The sequence below is a fragment of the Oncorhynchus kisutch genome, linkage group LG4 (genome assembly GCF_002021735.2).
Source record: "Oncorhynchus kisutch isolate 150728-3 linkage group LG4, Okis_V2, whole genome shotgun sequence".
Classification (NCBI taxonomy): domain Eukaryota; kingdom Metazoa; phylum Chordata; class Actinopteri; order Salmoniformes; family Salmonidae; genus Oncorhynchus; species Oncorhynchus kisutch.
The window spans coordinates 32192579-32210915 of record NC_034177.2 but is presented as its reverse complement, the minus strand read 5'-3'; the positions used below and the strand labels follow the sequence as shown (position 1 = coordinate 32210915).

The 18337-nt window shown below is 42.6% G+C and overlaps 1 protein-coding gene across 1 annotated transcript in view; it reads left to right on the top strand.

The window, feature by feature from the left end:
* The window catches only part of grm3 (glutamate receptor, metabotropic 3), a 59035-nt gene extending 40731 nt beyond the window's left edge, over positions 1-18304 (top strand). The window contains exons 7-13 of the mRNA XM_031822835.1: positions 3975-4217; positions 4411-4600; positions 4755-5064; positions 6953-7146; positions 7274-7406; positions 8754-8931; positions 9205-18304. Of these exons, the coding sequence (XP_031678695.1) occupies positions 3975-4217; positions 4411-4600; positions 4755-5064; positions 6953-7146; positions 7274-7406; positions 8754-8931; positions 9205-9281 (1325 nt within the window). The 3' untranslated portion in view covers positions 9282-18304. The remainder of the gene's footprint in view (positions 1-3974; positions 4218-4410; positions 4601-4754; positions 5065-6952; positions 7147-7273; positions 7407-8753; positions 8932-9204) is intronic.
* Positions 18305-18337: the final 33 nt, after the last annotated feature.

The following is an 18337-nucleotide window of genomic DNA, read 5'->3' as shown; positions in this document are numbered from 1 at the left end:
GAGAGAGGAGAGAGAGAGAGAGAGAGAGAGAGAGAGAGAGAGAGGGAGAGAGAGAGGAGAGAGAGAGAGAGAGCGAGAGAGAGAGGGAGAGAGAGAGGGAGAGAGAGAGGGAGAGAGAGAGGGAGAGAGAGAGAAAGAGAGACAGAGAGATGGAGACAGAGACAGAGAGACAGAGAGTAAACAATAGACGGATGGTGTGGACAGATTTGCTCTGCATATGAATGCCGTGTAGTGCAGTGCTTTACTGTCTAACGTAAAGCTGCAGACTTCAGCCTTTTTCCAACATCAGAGAGGACCGCTAGAGCTCTCATCTCATTGAGTCTTCTCAGCAACGCAGATACTGCTGGGGAGACCTAAGGAGAGTCCCGCTAACCTCGGAGCCTGAACTGGACAGTCTCCCAGAGCTCTTAAACTAGAACAAGCTGAGGGGAGAAATATGCCTTTACTCTGGGCTACCTATGCTCTCTTGACGGATATGGTACTGGGTCACATAGAACGTTATAGGAAGTTGCAGGACGAACAGTATACGGGTTTGTTAGGAGTGTGTGTGCCTAGGTGTGTTATGTTTGCGTGCATATGTGTGTATGTTCAGCAGTTGGCATTGACATGTTGATGTTTTTCTACAACCTTGTGTTTGTCAGATCTACACAGTCATCAAAATCTCTTCCAGTAGCCTTGGAGTGGCTATAACTTGCAGTGTTAAGTTAGTACTGACTGCCAGCAAGGTCTCATTTCTCTGCAGGGAATAGAAGAGGTACTGGTGTTGGATCAGAGACATATGAGTGCCCTCTGGGGACAGACAGCAGACTAATCCTGAATTCTCAAACACCTCCTTACCCAGGCCCAAACCACGAATGTAGATCTGAGGGAGGGACTATAGGAGTAGGGTGTAGGGACAAGGGCTTGATTTGGAATTCAGCACACCAGTTCTAACACATAATCATAATGTGGCCAATTAACCTTTTACACAAAGCTGTTATGCTAATAGGGTGCAGTTATAATAATGAGGGAGGTGTGTGTGTGTGTGTCTGTGTGTCTAACCTTATTGCTTTATTATATAGAGAGAGATTAGCTGCATTTTGCAGTATTAAGAATGATCAGCTATTCTCAGTCTTAAGATCTTATCAGCTTTTCCTTATTGAAATCATTGAACTTTTATTTCAGAAAGAAGCCTAAGCACTGCCAATATCCTCTGTGAGTGACAGAAAGAGAGGGAGGGATGTATTGAGGATGGAGAGAGAGAGAAAGAGCGGGATAGAGAAGAGGGGGAGAGAGAGACTCAGGTTGTCTTTGTGATTTATGGATTTCATAAGCCCTAAAACCTCTCTGGTCTGACACTCCATTCTTCTCTCATCTCATTGAGTCTTCACAGCTATCACAGCTTTAGTCCTAGTCAGCACACACACACACACACACACACACACACACACATGCACGCGAGCACGTACGCACGCACGCAAAAGGGAAAAGGTATTTGACAATACACACACACACACACACACATACACACACACAAAAACAGGTATGCTCACACACATACACAGACTAACAAAACGCAGGTATGTTCGCACACACACACACAAACACACACACACAATGATGTCAGCTTTAGCCCTGTCATGACTGTCCTGATCAGGTCAGGTTACAGGAGACCACAACCCTACAGATTATCTCTCAACCCCAACAGCGGAGGAGAGATCTAGGGGTCTGAAGATGTGGGTGTTTTATGACCCCTCATGCCCTGGTAAATCTCAGGCCACAGACAAATTCCTTTGTCCTGTTATAATGGAGAACCAGCCTCAGAACATTAAACTATGAAATAAAGGGACTTTGGAACAATGGTTTTCGTCAGCCACAATGGTGGTCATGACGATAGATGGAATATGAAAATATATGTCATTTTTGTTTTGTTATTAAAGGTTAATAGATGACGTTTTTACGAAAACATTGTAACGTGAAGAGCTTTCCTAGTATATGTTTGATGTTTATACATTGTACGTTGTGTGGAAAATGTCCAAATCACAGGGAATGTTTTGGTAAAGATGAAATATTAAGTTAGTTGCCTAAAATTGGATTTGAGAGAAACCTAGATCTTGCTCTTAACTAGGTACGCCCAGAGAATTGCCCTAAAGGCGGTTACGCCCACTTCTGACACGAGGGTATAAAACCTGTGAGTAAAGACTTTACAGAGAAAACTACATGACCCAAGCTGCAGCTAAGGTCTAAAAAGTAAACGAACCCAGAATGCAACACAAGTTTGAAGACAAAGAATCTTTTTCTACCCAAGCTACGGATGAGTAGCTTTGTCTAAGCGGGTGTATTCAAGCCGGACCCCCTAGCATCCAATCCCAGCGAATCGTGGTATCTAAAAGGTTTCATTCCTATGCTGTGAGCTCTGAGCTACAGAGCTGTCTGTCCTCAGAAGACCCCTTCCAGAGCAAGGGGGAGGGAACAGACTCCTAAGCCAAAAGGACACTGACATCGTGAGGACGACCAGAGCAGCCTGAACGGTCCCCTGAATGTTCTCCTCGGAGATCTTCCTCATGTAATTACATCATTATATTCTGACCCATAAGAGCGGCAGTTTGGGGCGAGGCTAGGGTTAGAATAGCATAGCTGACAAATTCACCCAAATGTATATTTCTCTCGTGTACTTTCTTTTTTCTCTCTCTCTTTGAAATTCCCATTTTGGGTAACACGCGCCATAGTGTGTTGGCCCGTTATACTAAGTTCTAATCAATAGCCTATGATGTGTTTTGTCTATGTGTATCTTTTATCATCATTGTAGCTTTCTCATAAATAAATATTCAACTAAGATTGGTGTGGTACGAACTCAATGGTGAGACCCGGGTCCGTGCAGATTCACGGACTATACGATGTTCAGAACGAGATTGTAGAGGTAACTGGTTCATTAGCGGCTGTTGTAAAATCGATATTCTGATATTCTTTGAGTTAATTTGGGAAAAATAAACTCATTAAAAACTAGTTTTCCCATGTTGCCCCAGGTTAATGAGTTAATAATTGCTTGAATCAGAAACTTTTAATCATTCGATGAACAACAGTCATCACATTAACTACACAACGTCACGACAGTCCCAATCTGCCACCATGCTCAGAACCATGTGCTATAAACCAGTTAGAATTAGGACCCAATGGAGCACACACACACACAAACACACACACACACACCCACACACACACACCTGGTCCCATGGGTCTCCTCTAGAACACACACACCTGGTGCCATGGGTCTCCTCTCCTCTAGAATACCAAGTGTTCCGTAGATGGTTGTCCTTATATGACCTGCAAGCACATACCAGTGTCATGGGGAAACAGGCCTCACTAAGACACACTGAGCATTTACAGCCCCTCAGTAAACACACTCTGACTCTATCTTGGTCATGGAAACATTGTCACAGTTCTGTATAGGCCTACCTCATAGGGGTAAACATCAGTCAGTCACCCTCATGGGTTTCCTCTTGCAGTGGAGTTTCGGTAAACCACACTCACACAATTAGTAATTTTGTCCAGGCTTTAGCTCGACTGGCTTTGTGGTACAGAGGTAACAGGTTCAATCCCAGTCAGTAACATTAGTGTTGTGACACTCTCATAAAGCGGTGTATGTTCTGGGCTTCTTCTTTCTGCAGTTGTGTTGTTGAGTACAGGATATTGTCCTCAGTGAGATGCTGTAACACAGGTCTTAAAGCTCCAGAAACACTTGCTACATTTTCACTTTGTCACATCGACTGGCTCTGTACGTGGTGTATGTCTTGGAATTCAATACACCCCTCTGTGTGACACTGCTTTGTTCATATTGACTTTGAAATTGAAATCCTGACACTAGTTCCATTCTGTTTCTTATCTTCTCTCCTCATCTCTTTTCTCTAATGCCCTACCATTCTCTTTCTCTCCCCTGCTCCTCTCCCCTCTCCTCATCCTTCTCATTCTGTCTCCCCCCTCCTTCTCTCTCTTAGCTCCCTTCTCTCCTCCCGGTATTGAGACCGTGGTGAAGTTTGATGCCTATGGCGACGGAATGGGACGCTACAACATCTTCAGTTACCAGCACAACGCTGATCGCTACGGTTACGTGCCCATCGGTGAGTGGGCGGAGACTCTGAGCCTGAGCAGTGACCTGATTCGCTGGCCAAGGGAGATGGTGCCCTCATCCCAGTGCAGCGACCCGTGTGCCCGCAACGAGATGAAAAAGATGCAGGCTGGTGAGGAACACACACACAAACACATAGGGCTTATGCAGATCTAGTGACACCACTTAGCAGAAGTGTCAGTGTAATTTGTTTTGGAAGAATGAAATGATTGGAGCAGCTGGCTCTCATGTAAACATCCTAGTTTCCTTTTCTTACATAAAAGCTGCCTACGGTAATATATTTGTTTTATACCTGTATCTTGTAGGAGAGTACTGTTGTTGGATCTGTACGGCGTGTGAGGCTCATGAATACCTAGCTGATGAGTTCACCTGTTCGCCCTGCGCCCCTGGCCAGTGGCCCAGTGAAGACCTCACTTCCTGTTACGACCTGCCTGAGGACTACATCATGTGGGAGGACGCCTGGGCTATCGGACCAATCAGCATCGCTGTTGTTGGGTGAGAAGTTAGAGGAGAGGAAGAGGGATCAGTCTCATCAGTTGGGACAGGCCTAAAGTGTAGGCTTTTGTTCAGGCCCAGCACTAACACTAGACACTTTTCCCAAAGGGGATTCAACAAAGTAAACTGAAACTGATCTACTCACCATCTGCAGGTTCCTGTGTACATCTCTGGTGTTCTGGGTGTTTGTGAGACACAACAGCACGCCCCTGGTGAAGGCGTCAGGCAGAGAGTTGTGTTACATTCTCCTGCTGGGTGTCTTCATGTCCTACTCCCTCACCTTCCTCTTCCTGGCCAAGCCCTCGCCTGCTATCTGCGCCATGCGACGCCTCGGCCTCAGCACCTCATTTGCTGTCTGCTACTCTGCCCTGCTCACCAAGACCAATCGGATCGCCCGGATCTTCAGTGGGGTGAAGGACGGGGGCGGGACCACGAAGCCGCGCTTCATAAGCCCCACATCGCAGGTCAGAGGTCATCCTAGCTGTCAGAAGATGGGGGAGGGAAGAGTGGGGGGGAAAGAGATGGAGGGAGAGATAGAGGAACAGAGGTAGGGAGAGATGGAAGGAGGAGGGAGATGGGAGGTGGAGGCAGATTACAGATACAGTGCCTTGCGAAAGTATTCGGCCCCCTTGAACTTTGCGACCTTTTGCCACATTTCAGGCTTCAAACATAAAGATACAAAACTGTATTTTTTGTGAAGAATCAACAACAAGTGGGACACAATCATGAAGTGGAACGACATTTATTGGATATTTCTAACTTTTTTAACAAATCAAAAACTGAAAAATTGGGCGTGCAAAATTATTCAGCCCCCTTAAGTTAATACTTTGTAGCGCCACCTTTTGCTGCGATTACAGCTGTAAGTCGCTTTGGGTATGTCTCTATCAGTTTTGCACATCGAGAGACTGAAATTTTTTCCCATTCCTCCTTGCAAAACAGCTCGAGCTCAGTGAGGTTGGATGGAGAGCATTTGTGAACAGCAGTTTTCAGTTCTTTCCACAGATTCTCGATTGGATTCAGGTCTGGACTTTGACTTGGCCATTCTAACACCTGGATATGTTTATTTTTGAACCATTCCATTGTAGATTTTGCTTTATGTTTTGGATCATTGTCTTGTTGGAAGACAAATCTCTGTCCCAGTCTCAGGTCTTTTGCAGACTCCATCAGGTTTTCTTCCAGAATGGTCCTGTATTTGGCTCCATCCATCTTCCCATCAGTTTTAACCATCTTCCCTGTCCCTGCTGAAGAAAAGCAGGCCCAAACCATGATGCTGCCACCACCATGTTTGACAGTGGGGATGTTGTGTTCAGGGTGATGAGCTGTGTTGCTTTTACGCCAAACATAACGTTTTGCATTGTTGCCAAAAAGTTCAATTTTGGTTTAATCTGACCAGAGCACCTTCTTCCACATGTTTGGTGTGTTTCCCAGGTGGCTTGTAGCAAACTTTAAACGACACATTTTATGGATATCTTTAAGAAATGGCTTTCTTCTTGCCACTCTTCCATAAAGGCCAGATTTGTGCAATATACGACTCATTGTTGTCCTATGGACAGAGTCTCCCACCTCTGTAGATCTCTGCAATTCATCCAGAGTGATCATGGGCCTCTTGGCTGCATCTCTGATCAGTCTTCTCCTTGTATGAGCTGAAAGTTTAGAGGGACGGCCAGGTCTTGGTAGATTTGCAGTGGTCTGATACTCCTTCCATTTCAATATTATCGCTTGCACAGTGCTCCTTGGGATGTTTAAAGCTTGGGAAATCTTTTTGTATCCAAATCTGGCTTTAAACTTCTTCACAACAGTATCTCGGACCTGCCTGGTGTGTTCCTTGTTCTCCATGGTGCTCTCTGCGCTTTTAACGGACCTCTGAGACTATCACAATGCAGGTGCATTTATACGGAGACTTGATTACACACAGGTGGTTTGTATTTATCATCATTAGTCATTTAGGTCAACATTGGATCATTCAGAGATCCTCACTGAACTTCTGGAGAGAGTTTGCTGCACTGAAAGTAAAGGGGCTGAATAATTTTGCACGCCCAATTTTTCAGTTTTTGATTTGTTAAAAAAAGTTTGAAATATCCAATAAATGTCCACGTCATGATTGTGTCCCACTTGTTGTTCATTCTTCACAAAAAAATACAGTTTTATATCTTTATGTTTGAAGCCTGAAATGTGGCACAAGGTCGCAAAGTTCAAGGGGGCCGAATACTTTCGCAAGGCACTGTAGATAACTTAGATGATGGTGTTGCTCTTCTCTCTCTCTCTCTCTCTCTCTCTCTCTCTCTCTCTCTCTCTCTCTCTCTCTCTCTCTCTCTCTCTCTCTCTCTCTCTCTCTCTTCCCCCCCCCCCCAGGTGTTTATCTGTCTCAGCCTGATATCGGTCCAGTTAGTGATGGTGTCTGTGTGGTTGCTGCTGGAGGTTCCTGGTACCAGGAGGTTTACGTTACCGGAGCGACGGCAGACAGTGATCCTGAAGTGTAACGTCCGTGACTCCAGCATGCTGCTGTCGCTAGGATACGACGTGCTCCTGGTCATCCTGTGTACTGTGTAGGTGGTGCAGAGGTGCTGCGTGTGATTGTGCGTGTGGACATCAGAAGGTTTATCATTCTTATTGCGTAAGCCTTCAAGGTTTGTTTATTCTTTCATTCTATTTGTCTCCTTTATCTGATCCTAGGTACGCCTTCAAGACCAGGAAGTGTCCAGAGAACTTCAACGAGGCTAAGTTCATAGGTTTCACCATGTACACAACCTGTATCATCTGGCTAGCCTTCCTGCCCATATTCTACGTCACATCCAGTGACTACAGGGTGAGAGCAAGGTTCACACACACACACACACACACACGCACACACACATGCACACACACACACACGCACGCACGCACACACACACACACACGTGCATAAACACACTTACTGTATTACACAACATTTATATTCATCATTAACAAACATAAGGGCAAACATTTGAATAAGACACACTGCTGTCTTCCACTGTCGCTGGCTGCAGGATATCTGTCCTGACATGTCATGCTAACTGTTTTATGTGCACCCTTATAATGTTAATCCAAGAGGCTGGCAGGTACTGACACACTGTCGACAAGCAGAGCAAGAGGAGGGTATGTGTTTACCTGATCCTTACAAATCACACACACAGCCTTAGGCTGTGGAAAGAATTGCTTTGGCCTTGGTAATCTGACTTGTGAGGTAGAGAGAGACACACTAACACCACGGCCTTGCCTGTGAGATGGTGTGTGTGTGTGTGCACTTATACAGGAAGTGGGTACACACACATTTGTTCTTGCTTTTCTGTCTGTTCATACATACGTCCATAAAAAGCATGCACTCTTCCTTCCTCTGGTCCTCTGTTCCAGTGTAGTTACCATGTTCTCTGTCTTCCTCTGGTCCTCTGTTCCAGTGTAGTTGCCATGTTCTCTGTCTTTCTCTGGTCCTCTGTTCCAGTGTAGTTACCATGTTCTCTGTCTTCCTCTGGTCCTCTGTTCCAGTGTAGTTGCCATGTTCTCTGTCTTCCTCTGGTCCTCTGTTCCAGTGTAGTTACCATGTTCTCTGTCTTCCTCTGGTCCTCTGTTCCAGTGTAGTTGCCATGTTCTCTGTCTTCCTCTGGTCCTCTGTTCCAGTGTAGGAACCATGTTCTCTGTCTTCCTCTGGTCCTCTGTTCCAGTGTAGTTACCATGTTCTCTGTCTTCCTCTGGTCCTCTGTTCCAGTGTAGTTACCATGTTCTCTGTCTTCCTCTGGTCCTCTGTTCCAGTGTAGTTGCCATGTTCTCTGTCTTCCTCTGGTCCTCTGTTCCAGTGTAGGAACCATGTTCTCTGTCTTCCTCTGGTCCTCTGTTCCAGTGAAGTTACCATGTTCTCTGTCTTCGTCTGGTCCTCTGTTCCAGTGTAGTTACCATGTTCTCTGTCTTCCTCTGGTCCTCTGTTCCAGTGTAGTTACCATGTTCTCTGTCTTCCTCTGGTCCTCTGTTCCAGTGTAGGAACCATGTTCTCTGTCTTCCTCTGGTCCTCTGTTCCAGTGTAGTTACCATGTTCTCTGTCTTCCTCTGGTCCTCTGTTCCAGTGTAGTTACCATGTTCTCTGTCATCCTCTGGTCCTCTGTTCCAGTGTAGTTACCATGTTCTCTGTCTCCCTCTACAGGTCCAGACCACCACCATGTGTATCTCTGTCAGTCTTAGTGGCTTTGTGGTGCTGGGCTGTATGTTCGCTCCCAAGGTCCACATCATCATGTTCCAACCACAGAAGAACGTCACCAGTCTCCGCCTCAATATCAACCGCTTCAGTGTCAGTGGTCCTGCCACCACATACGCTTCACACGGTATGGTTAAGTTACAGCAGAGACACTGACCACTGAGCATGGTTCGTTATGTAGCCAAGTTGGAATTTAACTAAATGTCCCATTTTTATTAATTTCTCTTTCTCTTTCTCTTTCTCTTTCTCTTTCTCTTTCTCTTTCTCTTTCTCTTTCTCTTTCTCTTTCTCTTTCTCTCTCTCTCTCTCTCTCTCTCTCTCTCTCTCTCTCTCTCTCTCTCTCTCTCTCTCTCTCTCTCTCTCTCTCTCTCCCTCCCCCTCCTCCCCCCTCCCTCTCCAGCATCAGTGAGTGCCCAGTACGTACCGACAGTGTGTAATGGGAGAGAGATCGTCGACTCCACCACTTCCTCTCTGTGACCACACCCACTCACCTCTCTAACCCTGCCCCCCAGAGACTGTTAGCCAATAGGCACACATTGTGCCCCCCTGCCCCCTCCTCCCACGACGTGGACTAGCACAGTTCTGTTTCACGGCTGTAGAAAGGGTTTAATACTACTTTGTTTTCTAGTGCTGTACATATAATGGAATCAAAATTGTTGTAGAGGAACAAAAGAACCAAAACAACTTTGTAGGAGGATTTTTTGAGCCTTTGTTTTGAAAAGCTTTGTTAAGACGTGTGTACATATATAACTGTGCACTGGGTTGTGATAGGAGTGTGTATGTGTTAAGGTTGTGATAGGAGTGTGTGTGTGTGCTAAGATTGTGTTAGGAGTGTATGTATGTGTGTGTTAGGGTTGTGATAGGAGTGTGTGTCTGTGTGTGTGTGTTAGGGTTGTGATAGGAGTGTGTGTATGTGTGTGTGTTAGGGTTGTGATAGGAGTGTGTGTATGTGTGTGTGTTAGGGTTGTGATAGGAGTGTGTGTATGTGTGTGTGTTAGGGTTGTGATAGGAGTGTGTGTATGTGTGTGTGTGTGTTAGGGTTGTGATAGGAGTGTGTGTATGTGTGTGTGTTAGGGTTGTGATAGGAGTGTGTGTATGTGTTAGGGTTGTGATAGGATTGTGTGTATGTGTGTGTGTGTGTGTGTATATGTATGTGTGTGTGTGTGTGTGTGTGTGTGTTAGGGTTGTGATAGGACTGTGTGTGTGTGCATTTTATGGTTGTGATAGGAGTATGTGTGTCTGTGTGTGTGTATATGTGTTAGGGTTTTGATAGGAGTGTGTGTGTGAGTTAGGTTTCTGATTGGAGTATGTGTGTGTTAGAGTTGTGATAGTAGTGTGTGTGTGTTAGGATTGTGATAGGTGTGTGTGTGTGTGTGTGTGTGTGTGTGTGTGTGTGTGTGTGTGTGTGTGTGTGTGTGTGTGTGTGTGTGTGTGTGTGTGTGTGTTGGGATAGTGATAGGAGGATGTGTGTGTGTTAGGATTGTGATAGGAGTGTGTGTATGTATTAGGGGTGTCTGAGACAGATGTTCTGTAGGGGTAGTGGCTGAGACAGCCTCACCTGCAATAGCCCGCAGACTTTGTACTATTTTTTGTAGGTCTCATTGTAATAACCCAGTCAGTATGCATTTGTATTCATTTGTATGTTGTATGTTGTATCTGTATATTTGTATATTACTGATGGTTGCAACAGCACAATGTTGACAGTATTATGTAACTCCAGTAGGATTCCCACTACAGTGGATGAAGCTCCCTGAGTTGGGCTGACGAGCCCATAGGAATAGAATGGCTGGAACGGACATAGTATCCACATTTCATACAGTTTGTTGAATCACACATTTGCTCTCATTGTAGCATATTAGCCAAGTGGTTAGAGGGTTGGGCCAGTAACTGAAAGGTCGCTGGTTCAACATCTTCAGTTACCAGCACAACGCTGATCGCAACAGATACGTGCCCATTGGTGAGTGGCCGGAGACTCTGAGCCTGAGCAGTGACCTGATTCGCTGGCCAAGGGAGGTGGTGCCCCCATCCCAGTGCAGCGACCCGTGTGCCCGCAACGAGATGAAGAAGATAAAGGCTGGTTAGGAACACACACACACAGGGCTTTAAGCAGATCTAGTGACAGCACTAGTAGAAGCTCTGTTCGAGTCCCCGAGCCGATAAGGCGAATAATCTGTCGATGTGCCCTTGAACAAGGCTCTTAACCCTAATGGCTCCTGTAAGTCGCTCTGGATAAGACTGTCTTCTAAAATGGAAATGTAAAAAATATAGCAGTATAGAATATTTATTGAACTTTCCAAATGATGCACCCAATATGGCAGCCAGTCCAGTCATTGTATTGAACCTGAATGTCCTTTCTACGCATCCTAATTCTATAGAACAGCCACTGTATATTAGGGTCCAATTACCTTGTGGCCATAGTAACAGACGTGTGTACAACAACGCAACAACATTTCTCCTTAACCAGCATTTTTGGCATAAACTTTAGCAACGATGTGACAACACAAGGTAGTTCATTACAAGTGACTGTTTAAAGTCTTAACTGCCATTATTGTCAATATTAAAGAAACTTTACAGATGCTATGTCACTTAAAGAAACATTACAGATGCTATGTCACTTAAAGAAACATTACAGATGCTATGTCACTTAAAGAAACATTACAAATGCTATGTCACTTAAAGAAACATTGCAGATGCTATGTCACTTAAAGAAACATTACAGATGCTATGTCACTTAAAGAAACATTACAGATGCTATGTCACTTAAAGAAACATTACAGATGCTATGTCACTTAAAGAAACATTACAGATGCTATGTCACTTAAAGAAACATTACAGATGCTATGTCACTTAAAGAAACATTACAGATGCTATGTCACTTAAAGAAACATTACAGATGCTATGTCACTTAAAGAAACATTACAGATGCTATGTCACTTAAAGAAACATTACAGATGCTATGTCACTTAAAGAAACATTGCAGATGCTATGTCACTTAAAGAAACATTACAGATGCTATGTCACTTAAAGAAACATTACAGATGCTATGTCACTTAAAGAAACATTACAGATGCTATGTCACTTAAAGAAACATTACAGATGCTATGTCACTTAAAGAAACATTACAGATGCTATGTCACTTAAAGAAACATTACAGATGCTATGCCACTTAAAGAAACATTACAGATGCTATGCCACTTAAAGAAACATTACAAATGCTATGTCACATAAAGAAACATTACAGATGCTATGTCACTTAAAGAAACATTACAGATGCTATGTCACTTAAAGAAACATTACAGATGCTATGTCACTTAAAGAAACACTGCAGATGCTATGTCACTTAAAGAAACATTACAGATGCTATGTCACTTAAAGAAACATTAGATATGTTATGTCACTTAAAGAAACATTACAGATGCTATGTCACTTAAAGAAACACTGCAGATGCTATGTCACTTAAAGAAACATTACAGATGCTATGTCACTTAAAGAAACATTACAGATGCTATGCCACTTAAAGAAACACTGCAGATGCTATGTCACTTAAATAAACATTACAGATGCTATGTCACTTAAAGAAACATTATAGATGCTATGCCACTTAAAGAAGCACTGCAGATGCTATGCCACTTAAAGAAACACTGCAGATGCTATGCCACTTAAAGAAACACTGCAGATGCTATGTCACTTAAAGAAACATTACAGATGCTATGTCACTTAAAGAAACATTACAGATGCTATGTCACTTAAAGAAACTTTACAGATGCTATGCTACTTAAAGAAACATTACAGATGCTATGTCACTTAAAGAAACATTACAGATGCTATGTCACTTAAAGAAACATTACAGATGCTATGTCACTTAAAGAAACATTGCAGATGCTATGTCACTTAAAGAAACATTACAGATGCTATGTCACTTAAAGAAACATTACAGATGCTATGTCACTTAAAGAAACATTACAGATGCTACTTAAAGAAACACTGCAGATGCTATGTCACTTAAAGAAACATTACAGATGCTATGTCACTTAAAGAAGCATTAGAGATGCTATATCACTTAAAGAAACATTACAGATGCTATGTCACTTAAAGAAACACTGCAGATGCTATGTCACTTAAAGAAACATTACAGATGCTATGTCACTTAAAGAAACATTACAGATGCTATGTCACTTAAAGAAACACTGCAGATGCTATGTCACTTAAAGAAACATTACAAATGCTATGTCACATAAAGAAACATTACAGATGCTATGTCACTTAAAGAAACATTACAGATGCTATGTCACTTAAAGAAACATTACAGATGCTATGTCACTTAAAGAAACACTGCAGATGCTATGTCACTTAAAGAAACATTACAGATGCTATGTCACTTAAAGAAACATTAGATATGTTATGTCACTTAAAGAAACATTACAGATGCTATGTCACTTAAAGAAACACTGCAGATGCTATGTCACTTAAAGAAACATTACAGATGCTATGTCACTTAAAGAAACATTACAGATGCTATGCCACTTAAAGAAACACTGCAGATGCTATGTCACTTAAATAAACATTACAGATGCTATGTCACTTAAAGAAACATTATAGATGCTATGCCACTTAAAGAAGCACTGCAGATGCTATGCCACTTAAAGAAACACTGCAGATGCTATGCCACTTAAAGAAACACTGCAGATGCTATGTCACTTAAAGAAACATTACAGATGCTATGTCACTTAAAGAAACATTACAGATGCTATGTCACTTAAAGAAACTTTACAGATGCTATGCTACTTAAAGAAACATTACAGATGCTATGTCACTTAAAGAAACATTACAGATGCTATGTCACTTAAAGAAACATTACAGATGCTATGTCACTTAAAGAAACATTGCAGATGCTATGTCACTTAAAGAAACATTACAGATGCTATGTCACTTAAAGAAACATTACAGATGCTATGTCACTTAAAGAAACATTACAGATGCTACTTAAAGAAACACTGCAGATGCTATGTCACTTAAAGAAACATTACAGATGCTATGTCACTTAAAGAAGCATTAGAGATGCTATATCACTTAAAGAAACATTACAGATGCTATGTCACTTAAAGAAACACTGCAGATGCTATGTCACTTAAAGAAACATTACAGATGCTATGTCACTTAAAGAAACATTACAGATGCTATGCCACTTAAAGAAACACTGTAGATGCTATGTCACTTAAAGAAACATTACAGATGCTATGTCACTTAAAGAAACATTATAGATGCTATGCCACTTAAAGAAGCACTGCAGATGCTATGCCACTTAAAGAAACACTGCAGATGCTATGCCACTTAAAGAAACACTGCAGATGCTATGTCACTTAAAGAAACATTACAGATGCTATGTCACTTAAAGAAACATTACAGATGCTATGTCACTTAAAGAAACATTACAGATGCTATGTCACTTAAAGAAACATTGCAGATGCTATGTCACTTAAAGAAACATTACAGATGCTATGTCACTTAAAGAAACATTACAGATGCTATGTCACTTAAAGAAACACTGCAGATGCTATGTCACTTAAACAAACTTTTTAGATGCTATGTCACTTAAAGAAACACTGCAGATGCTATGCTACTTAAAGAAACACTGCAGATGCTATGTCACTTAAAGAAACACTGCAGATGCTATGCTACTTAAAGAAACACTGCAGATGCTATGCCACTTAAAGAAACACTGCAGATGCTATGCCACTTAAAGAAACATTGCAGATGCTATGTCACTTAAAGAAGCATTACAGATGCTATGTCACTTAAAGAAACATTGCAGATGCTATGTCACTTAAAGAAACACTCCAGATGCTATGTCACTTAAAGAAACATTGCAGATGCTATGCCACAACCCTAAACTGACTCACTGATGTTTCGTTTAGCATTCAGAAACTTTAATTGAAATCGCTCCACAAGCACTGTTTGTAGAAATGAGTTTACGCCGAACAAGTGTAGTTGAACACGTCTTCCCTGCATCCTTTAAACCAATGAGTAGTGAGCCCTCCCTTGTCGAAGTGTTCTATAGTCATGTGATGATGTTCTATTAATGGCTATGTGCCTTAAAGGGAAATTCCACCCCAAAACGATATTTTGGTATTTGTTTCATTAGTCCATATAGCCCCCAAATGTATATACAGTACCAGTCAAAAGTTTGGAGACACCTACAGTACTCATTCCAGGGTTTTTCTTTATTTGTACTATTTTCTAAATTGTAGAGCAATAGTGAAGACATCAAAACGATGAAATAACACATATGGAATCATGTAGTAACCAAAAAAGTGTTAATCAAATCAAAATACCCTTTGACTTGATGACAACTTTGCACACTCTTGGCATTCTCTCAACCAGTTACACCTGGAATACTTTTCCAACGGTCTTGGAGGAGTTCCCACATATGCTGAGCACTTGTTGGCTGCTTTTCCTTCACTCCACTGTCCAACTCATCCCAAACCATCTCAATTGGGTTGAGGTCAGGTGATTGTGGTGGCCAGCACTCCATCACTATCCTTCTTGGATAGCCTGGAGGTGTGTTGGGTCATTGTCCTGTTGAAAAACAAATGATAGTCCCACTAAGTGCAAAGCAGATGGGATGGCGTATCGCTGCTGTGGTAGCCATGTTGGTTAAGTGTGCCTTGAATTCTAAATAAATCACTGACAGTGTCAAAGCACCTCCACACCATCACACCACCTCCTCCATGCTTCACAGTGGGAACCACACATGCAGAGATCATCCGTTCACCCACACCGCGCCTCACAAAGACAGGGCGGTTGAACCAAAAATCTCAAATTTGGAATTCAGACCAAAGGACAGATTTCCACCTGTCCAATGTCCATTGCTCATGTTTCTTGGCCCAAGCAAGTCTCTTCATCTTATTGGTGTTCATCTTCTTATTGGTGTTCATCTTCTTATTGGTGTCTCTTTGCAGCAATTCGACCATGATGGCCTGATTCATGAAGTCTCCTCTGAACAGTTTATGTTGAGATGTGTCTGTTACTCTGGAATGCATTTATTTGGGCTGCAATTTCTGGATTGGATTGGACAATTTCTGGATTGGATTGGACAATTTCTGGATTGGATTGGACAATTTCTGGATTGGATTGGACAATTTCTGGATTGGATTGGACAATTTCTGGATTGGATTGGACAATTTCTGGATTGTCGTTTCTCATTGCTTATTTGAGTTGTTCTTGCCATAATATGGACTTGTTTTTTTTTAACCAAATTGGGCTTTCTTCTGTATACCACAACACAACACTGATTTGCTGAAACACATTAAGGAAAGAAATTCCACAAATTATCTTTTAACAAGGCACACCTGTTAATTGAAATGAATTCCAGGTGACTACCTCATGAAGCTGGCTGAGAGAATGCCAAGAGAGTGCAAAGCTGTCATCAAGGCAAAGGGTGGCTACTTTGAAGAATCTCAAACCTCAAATATATTTGAATTTGTTTAACACTATTTTGCTTACTACATTATTCCAAATGTGTTATTTCATAGTTTTGACGTCTTCACTATTATTCTACAATGTAGAAAATAGTCCAAATAAAGACAAACCCTTGAATGAGTAGGTGTGTCCAAACAGACTGGCACTGTATATCTTGAAAACATGATATCTGACACGTGAAACATTTTGGGATTACATCAACAAAGGACTAATGAAACAAATTTGAAAAAATTGTTTTTGAAGTGTTTTCCTTTAATGTGTGTCTGCTAGTTTCTCCACTCCAGCTTACAGTTCACCAATCCCAACCTTAATCGTTAGGGCTAAAAACTTCAAACTGACTCTAGATCAGTGTTCATGGTTAAAGTCATCCTGCCCCCGGTGTTATTCTATCCTCTCAAGTTCTCATTGTTGATGTGAGGTGGGAGGGAAAGCAGATATTCTGGATGCTCTCTTCTTAAATAGAATCCTCTCCTTGTCTCCTTTCCTTCATCCCACTTTTCTGTTGTGTGAAACACAGGAAGTGTCCAGGAGAATGAGGCCACACCCATCTCTGCTAACAGGTTTGACTGGGGTGTGACAACCGCTGTTACACTCCTAACGCAGGTCACCAGTCAAACATTTCCCCAAAGGCTTAGGAATGGTGAAAAACTAAAATAAGAGACAGTTTTTGTGATTGAGCATTTTTCTGTGTGTTTTGCAGCAGGCATAGGAGCAGGGTTATGTAAAAGTGTGCCACGGCCCAGAAGGCACAGCATCATGTTCAGCCCAGAGATTGGATGGCTGTTGTTCTGAGGCTCATGCATTCACTCCCCAGCCCTGCGCCAACCAGACACTATAACCTCCCATCCACTCCTCTCCCTGCATGGCACATTGCTATGGACAACCACTGCCACAATTCCTTTTGTTCTGATGTAGTGGGATGGGGGAGTCGAGTATGAAGAAGGATTAAGGAGTGGGATGTTGATTCAAATTCAAGTTGTCTTTAATTGGACTTGGCAGAAAACTCAACCAACCTACTTTCCCCCTCTCCATCTCTCTCATTGTCTCCCTGTCTTTCTCTGTCACCCATGGCAGTCCCCCTTCACTCTCTCACCTTGTGAAACTCTGCTGGTGTATTCGTCAGAGCCAAGATTGCTTAAGACAGGCTCTGTACGGATCCTGAGTCCACTGCAACACAATGCCAAGAAGGGTTCTGTGACCGCGCTCCATCATGTCTAGCACACACATACAGAGCCCGACTCAAATACACACCAAGAACATTGGCTGTCACGGCAGCAGCCTTGAAGAGGGTGGAGATGGAGGGGGGGGGGGGGGGGGGGTGGAGAGAGAAGAGTTGGTGTTGCAGTCTGATTGTGTGAGCTGTGTTCAACTCAAAGCAGTGGCAGCCTTGAAGAGGGTGGAGATGGAGGGGGGGTGGAGAGAGAAGAGTTGGTGTTGCAGTCTGATTGTGTGAGCTGTGTTCAACTCAAAGCAGTGGCATACTGTAGAAATACAGATGAGGTATACATCTAATCCCTTTTAAAATGTATACTATACTAGTTAGCTTGACCAACAGATGACAGGGATTGTAATGTGTACATATGGGAATAGGCTAGGAGTGACTGGTCCTTCACAAGCAATGTAGAACAATACAACAAAACAGTATTTTACCATTATAAAGTGTCAATGCTAATGGTACTAACTCTGTCCAAAGGTGTCATTAATAATGTTATAAAAGTATGTGTCCGCTTTCACAGCGTATTCTCACCTGGAATGGGTCAGTGATCTCCAGATCCCCAAGAGAACCACCCAGAACATTCTGGAGTCAAGGTAGAAGTTTTTCCTATAACCACAGATCTAGGGTCACACTATCCTCAATCCTAACCTTAACCATTATAGAATGACAAAGTATCTGACCCTGGATCAGTGGTTAGATCTGGGGTCAACGTGAACCCTGACCTCTTTGGACTGGCCAATCAGAAAGCAATAGAGCTCCTCATACGTGCAATAACGAGGACATCATAATAAACAATAACAAATGACATGCCTGTCGTCTGCTCACTTCTTGTGTGTAG